This window comes from Lepisosteus oculatus, chromosome 6, assembly GCF_040954835.1.
Source record: "Lepisosteus oculatus isolate fLepOcu1 chromosome 6, fLepOcu1.hap2, whole genome shotgun sequence".
NCBI lineage: Eukaryota > Metazoa > Chordata > Actinopteri > Semionotiformes > Lepisosteidae > Lepisosteus > Lepisosteus oculatus.
Window position 1 is genome coordinate 17587168 of NC_090701.1, and position 13742 is coordinate 17600909.

The following is a 13742-nucleotide window of genomic DNA, read 5'->3' on the forward strand; positions in this document are numbered from 1 at the left end:
TTTTGTTTGCAGGAAAGTGCAACTTGTTTATATAAGTTAATGATACATTAGAATATCATCTTGACGTCACATTCTTTTTCGTCTGAAGCCACTTCATTTAATCTGTTTGATAAAAATGTGTTTTTGTTCTGATATTTTTATGAAAACAGTTCACTGCGCTAAGATTTGTCCTATAAAATCTGTCTGATATTGATGAGAATCTGGTGGTAACTATGGACACTCTATCAGACATTATAGAAGTGACACTTACTGTCTCAACATCTTGCCTGAAACGGATCTCAGTGTAAATTACAATGCAATTCCTCCCCCCCATCCCTCAAAAAAATGTTTTCAAGACATCCTTAATCAATTTTGGTTAGCTCTGGGTAATTAAAATAAAATCGTTCAGAATTAATTGTGGAACAGAGTGTTCTGTTGACATTGTCATAGTTTATATGCTGTGTAGATTGGTTTAGAAAAGTACTACCTGATTTCAGAATGTCAGTATAATTTAAGAGATATGGTCTCCTGGTCAAAGAGTATCTTTTTCTGACCACGGCTTTTGTTTGAGTCTATTCTAGGGGGCTATCCCCTGGACAGACCGAGCCAGTGGGATATCACTAGACTGACAGTGCTTTGCTTTATTTTTTTTTTCGCAGGATGCTTCGCCAGCAGACATCAAGAAGGCCTATCGCAAGCTATCACTGATCCTGCACCCAGATAAGAACAAAGATGAAAATGCAGAAACTCAATTCACACAAGTAATCCTTTTTTTTCTTCTTTGCGGCATTATTTCAGTATTGTTTTGAAGCCTTTTGGCTTTTTGAGTGGTGGAAGGTATGTTTTAATGGCAGAAGAGATGATATATGTTTCTGGATTTTCTGGCTTTTTAAGTCAGGTGAATTAAGTTTTCAAGTAGACAAACTGACAGGCATCCAGATTAACTTCATAACCTACTTCCGTTAAAAAAAAAACAAGTTTTTCCTTTGAAACTGGCTGGTCTGGACCATGTTTTGTGGGTGTTCCTGCGTTTTCAATCAGGTTAAGTCAATATAATTCTTCTTTAAAGTATGTGATGCTTCATTGTTTGAGTGTGACATCATAAATATTTAAATTATTTCAGTGGTTGTCTAACAGCTAGCTTGTCATTTTTGAAAATGACAGAAAACACTGGATTTTCCCCAAAAATGTATTTACATGCGATAGAAATTTTACATTCAGGATGATTTGCCCTGAAGCAGCTATGGTTTAGTTAATATTGCAATCATAGACAGGAGCACCACTTTAATAAAAGTTTACTAGTGTTAACAGCTTTCTTACTGTTGCTAAATAAGTTGTTTTTTATTAAGTATTGTATGTCACAGAAATATTATACTGGGCACTGAAAAACAATTTTAGTTTTAGTTTTTGTAGGGGGAAAGAGTGAAAATGGAAGTAAAATATGCTTTTTTAAATATTAGCATCAAAGTATTGAAAAGCAAAAAAAATCTCTGGTGATTTAAGTGATTTGTTCTGTAAGCACCAGTCTACGCTGATTTCACGTGTCTTAGTTAAAAACTGATAAATATGTTAACATGGTGATGTTTCCCAAACTTAGGACATGCCAGCCTGCTAAATATATAATAAATATCCTTTTTCATTGCTGGAATTTCTCCCTGACATTTCAGTTCAAAGAATTCAGTTAGTGATAATTTGTGAAATTGTTTTAATCTATGGGACTACCTGTGTAATAGTTTAACTGCCTTTTAAAAAAAAGTTATTTCTGCTGAAAGTGTAAATGTAATTTCAGGGTTATTTTTTACTGTGCAGCATTTTACCAATTTACCAGTTCTTTCTAATGAGAACTGAATTGTGCAGTTATGTTGAGATTTTTCATTAGCAACTAAGTAAAATGTTACACAGTTGTATGCTTGCTGTTTCTGTTTATTAATATACTGATTGCAAGTGCACATTTAAGGTGTGATCAACATTAAATGAATTTACCTGTTACAAAGCAAAAATCATCAATTAAACTTATTTAACTGAGTAAAATTAAGGAGTGCAGGGAATTTGCTGGGAAAGCATTTGAGATCTACAATCTAGAGAGAAGTGAGAAATTGTTGGAAATGATTCCCTGCAAAAAGTCTGGAGGAATTTTAATTTTCTGGGACAGTATTCATTTTGAACTAAGGCTTTTATTGCTGTTGAATTTGTCATGTGCATTTTTTCTCCCTTTCAGCTAGTAGCAATCTATGAAGTCCTGAAAGATGAAGAAAGAAGGCAGAGGTCAGTTGATTTCTCCATTTATCAACAGGAGGAGTGTGTGTGTGTGTGAGACTTGAGATGCAAGCGAACATGGTCTTCTTGTCTGTAGTAGGTTGGTCCATTAATGGCTCTTGAGTTGAATATGGACAGCCTCTGAACTCGGATCTTTTCATTAAATTTGGAGTAGCCTGATTGATCGATTTGAATTTGCCCTTTGTTTATTACATCATATGGGATGTACCATGTACTGGACTGTGACATACTGTATATTAATGGCAAAGTGTCTTTTTAAACGAGACTTTTTGGAGAAAAAAAAGTCCTAATTTTAAAAACTATCTAAGCAAGTAAAATGTAAAATTAATATTCTGTTGTAATTAAAAATATTTATTCTGCTCTAATTGGGTGTATGAAAATATTTTGCTTTAATAGCAAGATAGACTTATTTTGGATTCAGTTTTATTCCTATTTGGCTAAGCTCCGATGTGGTTGTTCGTAGTTTTTTTAGATTAAAAAGATGTTCACTGACAAATTTGACTTCAGCAAGTCCTGTTTGTATTTAGATTCTAATATTCCAAAATCATTAGTTTACTTAACATACAAATCTGGATATGAACAGGAATCAATGCAGAAATTGCAATAAACACTAAAAATTCTTCTATTTTTTAATAGCACTTTTTGTTGATTTTTTATTAACATACTTTAGCAATAAAAAAATCTGTTTTTAAATTCTGCTAATTTAGAAAGCTAAAAGCATTTTTATTCTGGAGTGATTCATTTCATGTTTTAGTGAAGAAAATCAAAAATATGATTTCAGTATTTATAAAATGTTTAATATTTTGTTTTTAATTAACGCATATTTAGTGAAAATAGTATGATACTAATCTTGCTGCAGACAATTAACAGTATATTTGAAAAGACAACTTCAACTGCAAATTTTATCTCCTGCCCTAAATAATTAAATGAAATTGTAATGTGTATTTTTTTTCAGTACTGTTCACAGAGCTTACAATTCTTTTCATTTTAAAATTGTCAAAATCTGTGAAGCACTTCCAGTGACTTTTTACTTTATAATGAAGATTTAAAGCACTCAGCAAAGGTTTTGGCTTTTCAAAACAAGTCTTTTTTTTCCCCTAAGTGACCACTCCAGCATTCATTTTTAACCATACTTGTTGTGTTCCAGTTTTGCAGGCATATGCCATTCTGATTCAATGTGGTGCCATGCCTGTCCAGTTTTCACTCTGCCAAAACTAAGCTTTCCTTTAATTACCTTGTATGTTAATTAAAGTCAGTCTCCCTACATTCCCCTCAGGCATATCTGTTGGGTGTCAAGGGCTGACAAATGAAAATTATGGTGGCAGAACTAACATGTATACCATTAATAACATTGTAAAATTTGTGAAAATAAAATCTGAATTTTTTTTGAGAAACAAATGCAAAAAAAAGTTCATATTCGAAGGTTGGTAGAAATTCATTAGTACTAATGTAATAGTGTAGGCCATTTTTAACAATGTATGGATTAATGGTGACGTTTATTTTCTGCTGGAGCTTACAAGCTGCAATCCTGATGTGGTTAGCGCAGAGTTCAATATAATGCCCAATATTTCTTTGGCTTTAATAGAGGATTAGGCCTCTGTTGTTTTAAAGGAAGATAAAACAAAAACACGTTTGGCATTGCGTGTGATGCAGCGCTCAGTGAGTGTGTACGACAGTGAGGGGGAAAAAAAAAGAGTTCAGATTGCAGCTATGCATGAGGGAGAAAGGACCTCAGTTAACTGTTTAATTCTTGATTTGAAAAATACCTGTATGGATACCCTGCATCAAAATATATACTTAAAAAAAATGAATTAAGAAAATGATGCTCTGTAACTGCGATTTCTGTCTTGTACCTAGTGTTTCTCATTTGTGCTCACCACTGGAAATCTCGTATGTCCAACGTGGCCCCCTGCCTTAGGTGCCTCCCTCACCTCTGCCTGTACAGAGCCATTTCACGAGGTGTAGACAATATAAATTATTTTAGATTACACATGGGGAGTGAGAGTAAGACAGTACGACAAGCTAGCTGAAGATAGCAGGATTCTTGACTCAGTTTTGTGAGGGATTCTGTGAAGTGCCTGAAGCAGAGTAGCTCTCTTCAGTTTCTGGTGAAAAAAACATATTTGAGCTTTGGAGTCTTAAAAATGACAAGCCGATTCATTGTTCTTGCTCTGTGCACCCTTTTGGTGTGTTGTGTGTGTTTATGGAGTGCGTGTGGAAGTTTGAGGAAAGCACTACCATACAGGGCTCAAAAGAAGTTTCGGATGCACTGACAGTATTCTTCATGGCATCACGCTCGGTCAGAAGCTGGATCTTTGAGTGATCTCCCCCAGGTAGACCTCAATCTCAAGCCAGGGCATGTTCGACCCCCCCCCCCCACACACACACACAAAAATTCTTTTGATGTGTCCAACCACAAGCAGCGGAGATCCCGTTTGTAGAATCTTAACCCATCAGACAGAAATCACCATATTTTTGTGTCAGAGGTATCTCCTGTCCCTGCATTGCTATGTGACCCGTTCTTCCAAAATGGGGTCCTTTGACGTCAATTCCAAGAAAAAATAAGAACCTTAGTGCAGGGGGCTGGGCCTCCATTAAAGCTCTGATTTCTATCATGTCAGTAAAAATGAATTAGCAATAAGGAGTAACCTTGAGGAGTGTGGGATCTATGGAGCAAGATTATCTTGTGGGTGATCGAAATCCTCACCACCACGCTGTACATACGTTTTTAAAGAGTGATGAGAAGATGCAAAACGCTCCATCTCCACCACCTCCTTCAGAAGGAGAAAGGGGGTAGCACTCCTCCAGGTGACAGGCACTATGTGTTATGTCCTTCCACAGCGGAAGATGGCTGAACTCCTCCTGATCAGCCATGAGATCCGCAATAATGTTCATTGATAGGAAAATCAATACAGCATCGATTCCGGCTCCAGTTCCTTGGAGATTGTTGTGCAGATCATCAGACATTACTTAGAAAATACCGTGTACTATTTAGAGCTTTTAATACAGAAGATGTTACTGCCTGGAATTTAATACCATTTTAAATGGGATGTGAAAAATCAATTTAGGACAGGATCTTTAGGTTTAATGGCAATTTTGAACTAGGTTAGTATTATTCTGTTAATTACTATAGAACCAGGGTTGGGGATCGCTTCTCAACTGCTAAAATCAGGAATCGATGTGCAATAAGCCGCTGCATAGTTTTGTTACTGTTAATTAAAACTATGAAGCAGTTAAGATTTGTTTAAAAATAAGGGACACAAAAGAGAAATCCTTTTGTATGTGGTGTTTGATGGGTTAGTTGAAACTTAGCTACTAGGTTTCGATTTGTATTTTCTTCCAGTCATTTTTTAAAAAGTGTTCAGAGTTTGAGCCTCAGTCAACTGGTTTTGAAGCCTGCTCCAGTCACCCACAACTCTTATGGGTAAAGAAGACTTTTCAGTTCTCCATCCTAAATGAATTACTTTTTTAGTTGGCAAATTAGACCTCAAAGGAATTCACTCCACAGGCAGTAGAGGTACCATTTGTAGAATCTTCACATATCAGACCGAAAGCACCATTTTGTGGTGGCAGAGGGATCTCCAGTTGCATAGTATTCCTGTGGAATAATATTTAAGACAATTTATTTTTGCCATTTATCACTCCAAATCTTGCCATGTGAAGTTCCGCTAAAAATGTTATGTCAATTAAAATGCACTGAATCTTTGTCCCATTTCATAGTTATTACAATGTTGTACTATTTTTATTATTTTTTAATGGGATCTTCTTTCCTGGCCATGAATATAGAAATTAAGACTCTTATCCGTCTATATTAGTATGCATTATTATACATAAATGTATGGTACAGCACAGTGTCTTCTGTGTTGTTTGGTCCATATTCTTAGATTGCCCCCCTGGGGGTGAATAAAGTATTTTGAATTGAATTAAAGTGAAAGATATTGCTCACTGCGTTGATCCAGTCATGAGCGATTGAAAAGTGTTCTTTTATTAAAGACAATGACATGACTAGCAATGTTTTTTAGTTAGGTTAAGTTATTCATCCATACATTTCCATACTGGCCAATCCATCATTCAGGATCCCAACCAATCCCGGCCACAGACTTGTTCTCCCCCCTACCCTCTGGCAAGCAGTACCGCATTATTAAAGCACGGACCACTAGACTCAAGCACAGCTTCATTCTCACTGCAGTACGCATCCTCAACAGCCTTAATACACATCTGCACTACGCACGTTTTACATAGTCTACCATTTTTTTTCTTTTTTTTTTAGTCTCACTACTATATATTTGTTTCTCCGCAACATATTTATTGTTCCTGTTGTCTACACTGTGTGATGTTGTCTGTTGTACCATGCGTGTCCAGAGAGATTAGCATGATTAAGAATTCCAGTGTACGTGTACATGTGGCAGTAAACTACTCTACTGGCTTAATTCAGTTCAGGGTAGTGGGGAGCTGGAGCATGTCTGGAGTAACAGGTACAAGGCGGGGTAAACCCTAGATGGGACACCAGTCCATCGCAGGGCGCACACCAGGACAGGCATGCACCCCAGAGCCAGTTTTCCCAGAAAGTGAATGGATGATTTCCCAGTGATGACCCAGCAGGGATTTTCTTTTTCCCTTTTCTAGGTACGATGATATTCTGGTTAATGGCCTTCCAGACTGGAGACAGCCCGTGTTCTACTACAGGCGGGTGAGGAAGATGAGCAACACTGAGCTGGGCCTGCTGCTCTTCATCATTCTCACGGTCGGACACTATGCTGTCATTTGGTCCATATACCTGGAGAAGAAACTGGTGAGTCTTCCAAGTAAGGAATGGCTGATAGTAGCTGAGTAAATGTTTTAGAGCTGCTCTATAATACAAAAACATCATTACACTTTGTCAAATAAGCAGGTTCTTGATACTACAGGAACTGTTATACAGGGGTCTCATGAGGTGCCCATTACTCCATTTGACAAGAAGGAAAATGCAGCAATACCTGTATTTAGATTGCGATTACTTACGTCAAACAAATATAAGAGATAAAGACAAGTATAATGCATATAAAAGGATGTGAAATAATTACTCAGGTAGTGTTTTCAAGATGTTTGCAGTTTGTCTGTTTTTTGGTCTGATTAAATTAACTTACTGTAAATAACCACAAAGTGGAAAACTACTTCTGAAACATATTACATAAACAAATAAACATAAATAATGTTTTTTTTCTTGCATATCCAGACATTTGGATATAAACAAATTTACACCAGTTCTAATTTCTGTAGTTTTTCTTGGATAGGGAGATGCATTAAAAAAAAAGTAATAGTGGAGGGTTATGAATTTAAATTTGGAATGGGCAAATTTGCAAGCATTCTATTTGCAAGAAGGAAGATTCTTTTCTGATTTCACGATTTATATCTTTCTTCTTGTGCTTCATTGTAGTGCCCTGTAGAAGATGTATATATGAGTGTATAAATAATTTCTGCCATGCCAGCTTGGATATCCACACAGCAAAATCGTATCATTCAGGTTCTGTAGACCTTAGACTTCAGAAGATCAAACTTTGTCTTCTTTTTACCTTGAATGCAAATCCTTTGTATACCAAATCTGTAAAGTAAAAAAATAAATAAAAGGCAGATGACAGAAATATGTAATTATACCAAATGAGTGAAACCTGTATATATTTAATGGCTACTGAGTAATGACATCCCAGATGAGATTTTTGAGTGCAGCAAGTCTGGGATTTGACACAACGTGCGGTTTATTAAAAATGTAAACATTCAAATTTGACTCAAGTGCAGAAGTATCTGGAAATGATGTAGTTAGGCTACTGCCTGCTTTAAATCAAAACCTCAAACCAACTGCAGATCACAAACCTACGATGTGTTCTTGCTTTCATTCACTGCAAACCCGCTATCATGTACTAGTTAGATAGCTCTCTACATCGTGAATAAAAAGGTTTCCTTTCAGCCTGCAGGAAGAATGCCCAGTAGTGCTGGCACCACAGATTTGATTTTAAGCTAAGTGACCAATTGCAGGAAACTCCTTAAGTTGGATTACCTCTAGTTTGTTTTTTCGCTTCAGCATTTCTTGTGTTTAAGAGTGTTAAAAGGTGGGTGCAGACCTCCATGAATCAAGTTCTCTGGGAAGAAGATCTGTATCAGATGTGTATCAAGGTGTCGTATGTACTGTAGCTGACCACAGGAGCTGAAAGCTGCATCTGCTCTGTCTTTGGCGCCTTGGCTTAGCTGTTTTCGTTCTGATTCATTGTAAACACAGTGAAAAGAAGGCAGCTGCTTGGAACCTGGTGTTTGAGAAGGACTGGTCAATCGTCAATCCTTCAAGTTAACGTGGGAGTGATGCTGGATAACTTGACGCGGTTCCAAACTGAGGAAAGGGAGAAGGCCGTCTGTACCCGCGGTTTCTTCTTAAATGGAGATTTGAGCAACAGCCTTAAAAGTCTGTGCTGAGGAGAACTTGTTTGTCTGCTCAACACAAAACGGACATTTTTTTTTTGAGCTGGTAATAAGAAAGCAGGTTTCTTGAATGACAGGGGGTGACAAGGAACCTTGATTGCTATGGAGATGCACCCGTTTTGTCCGAGCCAGACTTTCACTCATCTGTGCTTGTTATGTGGAACTGGGCGCCATGGCAACAGTTATTATTGTTTAAAGCACACGATTTCACTGAATCATGCAGAGTTGAAGGATTCAATTGGTGTAGATGAAGCTTCAGCAGTGGTCGCTCTTCACCACAACGGGCAAAAAAAAATGGTTCTGGGGGGTGATGTTGATTATCAATCCCCCCCCCCCCCACCCACCCAATTAATGGTTTATTCTTTGTGCAAGGATGAACTCCTCAGCAAAAAAAAGAGGGAGAAGAAGAAAAAGACAAGTAACAAAATCACAGAGGACCCGAAGTCAGGAACCCAGGACAAAAATGAGAGGTACTGAAGAATTTCCGATCTTCCCAACTTTTTTAAGATTGATTTGTTTGATAACTTTTTTTTCTAGTTGTGTACTTCTTTTCCGTCATTCAGAAAAGACGTCTTCGCTGCTTTATACATATGTTGATGTTCAGTTTTTGTTCTGGATATGATTTTTCAGACCTTGAATGCTTGTTTCTCCTAGTTTTCGCAAAATTATCTGGTGGCTTTACTGTGAAATAATTAAATCCCCACAGCAAAATGCATTCAACACGATTCCTTTCTTTTTGGCAAAGTCTCTGGCATGTCCCAAGCCCACGCTATTAAAGAGTCATGAAACCCCTTCTAACTATTCTGATCTGTTCAAGTTACAGAGAGATAAAAAAAGAATTGGGACATTTTCCACAGTGCAGCACCTCTAAACTGATATTTGGAAACTTGCAAGGGTGGGGATGTTTTTTGAAGAATAGTTTTAGTATTCAACAGTACCATATGTCTAAAATTGTTTTTTTCTTAAAATGACAATTTAATTAGAATGTGATATGTTAGTGTTGCAGATGGGGAGGTCAAACTGGATGTCCCTGTTAGATTAAATTCTTAATTTAAAAGCAGGAAAACATTTATTTTAAGAAGAGGTATTCAGGACAGAATCCTATACGTTTTCTGTTTTGTCTTTTAACTGTGTTTGGAAAGTTATCCATTGCAGCAACACATTTTGCCCTTCCCTGTCATTGTGACAACTATAAAATACAAGATTTTGTGGCGATATATTATATCCTACAGTGTCCAGGGTAATAAACTATGGCTGCATTTCAGTTTGAAATGATTTGCTTATTAGACATGGAAGTAAAAAAAAAATCAATTTTTTAAGTTTTTTTAAAAGGCATTCTTTAAAAACTTTCCTGCAGAGATTTTCCTATACTTCATTATAAACACATACAGCATGCAGTTGATATCGCTAACATTTCACTGTTCAGAATTTTGCCACCACTAGTGTGTCATTTTCATGTTTTTGAGGACTATGGCCTTAAATTTATCACTCTTGTTGACATAAGCTACCTATATTTGTCTTATCTATCAGAAACAAAACTACATAGTGAGTAAGTAGGTAGTCTTCTAACAAACAATGACGTGTACATTGATGTATTAAAGTGTTAAATGTGCGGCATTGTGCCTCTTGTGTTATCCAAAGGTAGTTATTTGTTTTACTAGTTGATGGTTATCTCTATCTGGGCTCATCCTTTTTCTGTTTATAAAGGGAAGGAGCTGAGCAGTCACCTTGAGTATAAGCCCTAGCTCTTTATAAAAGCTTTTCTTACAAAGAATATAGTGACAGAAACTGAAACACTTTAAAAAATGCAACACATTTTCACATGAATTCTGCAGAACTGATTGAGTGCTCTTTGGGTATGATGTTGTGAGGAGCTGTGGTGATGGTGCTCACATCCCATTTTAACTTTCCTCTTCCCTGCCAAAGGCAGTACGTCACACCATGCGATAACTCGTCTGTGGTACATGTGACAGTCACGGTTCCGCGCGGGGTCGTGCCCCCCGCCGCCCGTTCCGGCCCCCACACCTGGGGCGCGAACCCGGGTCTCCGGCGTAACGCAACAGGGCACCAACCGCGTGAGCTAAAGGAGACCTCCCTCAGCCCAGGCAGCTGAGGACCCTGCTACGCGCAGTGAGGGCGCTGACGTCACCACACCAGCTCCGCTACATACGCAATGTACGTTTGTGAGAGGGGCTGTGGAAAGCTGGCATGTCCGTGTGGAAAAGGCACACGGGTCCGCTGGTTTTAATCTTGCTTTGCGAGAGATGGTCAGGGTTAATCCACCCACTGTCACTATACTAAAGACGCAGAGGTCAGCTGCAGTCAACCTTGAGCCAGTTGAACTTATATGAACTGATCTGACTTTACAGCAACAGAACATCAGACCCAGAAATACCACGTGAGGGCTCTCTTCTGCTTGGCAATATCTGCTGTTACTTTTATCTCCTAATTGCGACTGAGTGTCTCTGCCTACTTAGGAATCATGTAATGTTTCTTGAAGTCCATGACTTTGTGTTTCTTGAAGGCATGACTTTGTTTGGTGGCACTAGGCAATATTGCTGCCCTTGTCACATCAACACCAAATTTCAAAGATTTTGTGAACTTTCAACGGAATAGAGATTTCAACTCGGCAAGGGCAACACAAGACTTCCTTTGTTAATGTGGGAATGCTGGAGCCTCAGTTGTGCTGGATCTGAACTGGGTAAATGCCTCAAATATTGTACGTCCTAGACAGACTGAATGGAACAGCATTCCTGTCATTCCTGTGCAACATTTCTACCAGTCTTGGTCTGTTTGCATGCTGGACTGTATGTTCTGAACAATTGCAGGTATTGATTACTTCTGCATTGGGAAGCTGACTTGAATAGACCATGTGACCCCCCTACCCTGTGTGCCTTTTGAACTGTGTTGACAAGCTTGTATATAAACAATGTCACATGAAACACACAAAGAACAAACTATAGTGTGGCCGATGCCGATCTGGGCTTGCATTTTTAAAAGGGTTATGTATTTATGTTGTTGAACTGTAGATTTTATTTAAAGAGCGAGAGACCAGTAAGATTAGCACAGTTTAAATCTCAGTAACGGTGGTTCTAAATGCAGTGGCAGTGGTATTTCTAAATGCAGGAAATTCCCTCTAGGGTGAATGGGTCTTGTTCGGAAATTAACATGTATATATATATATTCCATCCTACCTGCCACCCTGGCATCAAAGCTGTAGACAAGCAGGAAAGACCAAGTGACATTCAGCTAGCTCCAAAAGAGACTGCCATTTTTTTCATATTGATTCATAGAAAAAAAATAAAAAGGGTTTAAATAGTTCACACAGCAGGGGCAGGCAGAGGATCAATGCAGGATGGAGATCAGAGGCTATTCTGTCTGTCTCTTTCTCTTACAATAAGAGTGAATAATGCTTCAGTGAACTGCGAATGACATTCATTTTTATGTATCGGTTTGTGTATGCTCCCGTCTTTATAGTGGGCTGTCATCACCTGTGAATGCCTCTCTGGCTGTTAATCCGTTCAGCTGACATACTCACTGGGCCCAGGTGTTCCTTCTGTACATCTGCCTAAAAGCCAGGAGTAAGGACAAGCAGCAGCATTCACTTTCTTTCTCCTTTTCTAGCTCATTTTTCTGCGTTTCAGCTTGTCAGCTTCTGAACTAAACTGTTCTTTACATTGCAGCTTTATTGTTTTTAAATTTAGTGTGAGGCTTGTTTTAATATTTTGTAGCTGAGGGGGCTTATATCTGCTCCCATTAACTACAGTTTTGTGTACTGTAGTGCTTTTTTTTTTTGCTTCATTGGCCAAGATTATGTAACACGGCTTCCTTTTATGAGTTCTAAGACAAGAGAGCTCTTAATGAGGCGGTGACCTTACCTAGGGCCAGATGAAATCAGTTGCACATTCCAAACCCATCATGGTGGTCTTCTGCTGTGCAAAAAGTGCTTGCAAAGGAAAACCAGATCTCAAGTCCCAAGTTGGCAGTTTTTGATTGACAGGAGGACCGGAACGCTATGCCTGGATTAGAATAATCATTAAGGATAAGAGATCAGCTCAAGAGATGTAGCTAGTACCGTTATCATCATTTTGGTATCTGAACTGTTTCCTTCTTAATTGAATGTACAGCCTGTGCATTTTAATACAGATCTTCAGACAAGCCTCACTGGCATGATATTCTCCCGTTCAAGCTGAGCATGTGGCTGTACCTCTCTGTGAAGTCATTTCCTCAGTTAATACAGGTAAGGCCCGTTTCTGTGTTTCTGCTGCTGTTTCCTGTGACCTGCAGGAGGGTCCATTGCAAAGCAGTAATGATCAGCAGGTTATATTGTGTGAAGAATACTTTGATAAATAAACAGATTTAGTGTTCACAAATCACTGTACTCTCCCTGCTTGTAATGTACCACTTAAATAGCATGTGTGGAGAAATCCTGACCTTCTAGTTAGAACTGTTTGGATTTTTCTAGAGAGCAGCTGCCAAGCAACCAGTGGATGTCGATTGCATGTTGCTTTATTAACCTCAGTCAGACATCTGGTACAGTGGTTCCCTGTTGCAGTAGCCTTTCTTGCCCCTTTCTGAACTAAAACCTATGGTTTCTAAAACATTCTCAATTAAATGTTTTCATATGCTTTTGCCTAGTTTTTTTTCCCCCGGGTAAGCCGTGCTAGCACGTTGTCAGCTTGGTGAAACTGTTAAAGTCCTGACCAGTGGAAATGTAATAATGTTTATTAGTGGCACTCCCTTTGAAAGTCAAACTTGCTTGGGATGCCAAAAAAGAGTAACCGAATTGTGCCTGTTTACACGGTGCCAAAATATTTTGATTTGCCAAACTAAAAACCAAATGAGTAGCCATCGTTTTCAGAAAAAACGAAGGAGCGGACTACCCCTGAAGGTCATGACAGCAACCTGAGCTGAAAGAGGGTTATTTTATAATTGCTTCCCAGTTTAATTTGTAAATCTGTTAAACGGTGTTTAATGCAGGTTTCAAGCTAAATTCAGCTTGTGAAAATCAAACTGAACGTACAATATGTACATGT

General features: G+C 38.2%; 1 protein-coding gene across 1 annotated transcript in view; it reads left to right on the top strand.

The window, feature by feature from the left end:
• Nucleotides 1–13742, top strand: part of dnajc1 (DnaJ (Hsp40) homolog, subfamily C, member 1) — an 85969-nt gene that overhangs the window by 29832 nt on the left and 42395 nt on the right. The window contains exons 2-6 of the mRNA XM_006634383.3: nt 639–740; nt 2198–2244; nt 6883–7048; nt 9079–9176; nt 12853–12946. Of these exons, the coding sequence (XP_006634446.2) occupies nt 639–740; nt 2198–2244; nt 6883–7048; nt 9079–9176; nt 12853–12946 (507 nt within the window). The remainder of the gene's footprint in view (nt 1–638; nt 741–2197; nt 2245–6882; nt 7049–9078; nt 9177–12852; nt 12947–13742) is intronic.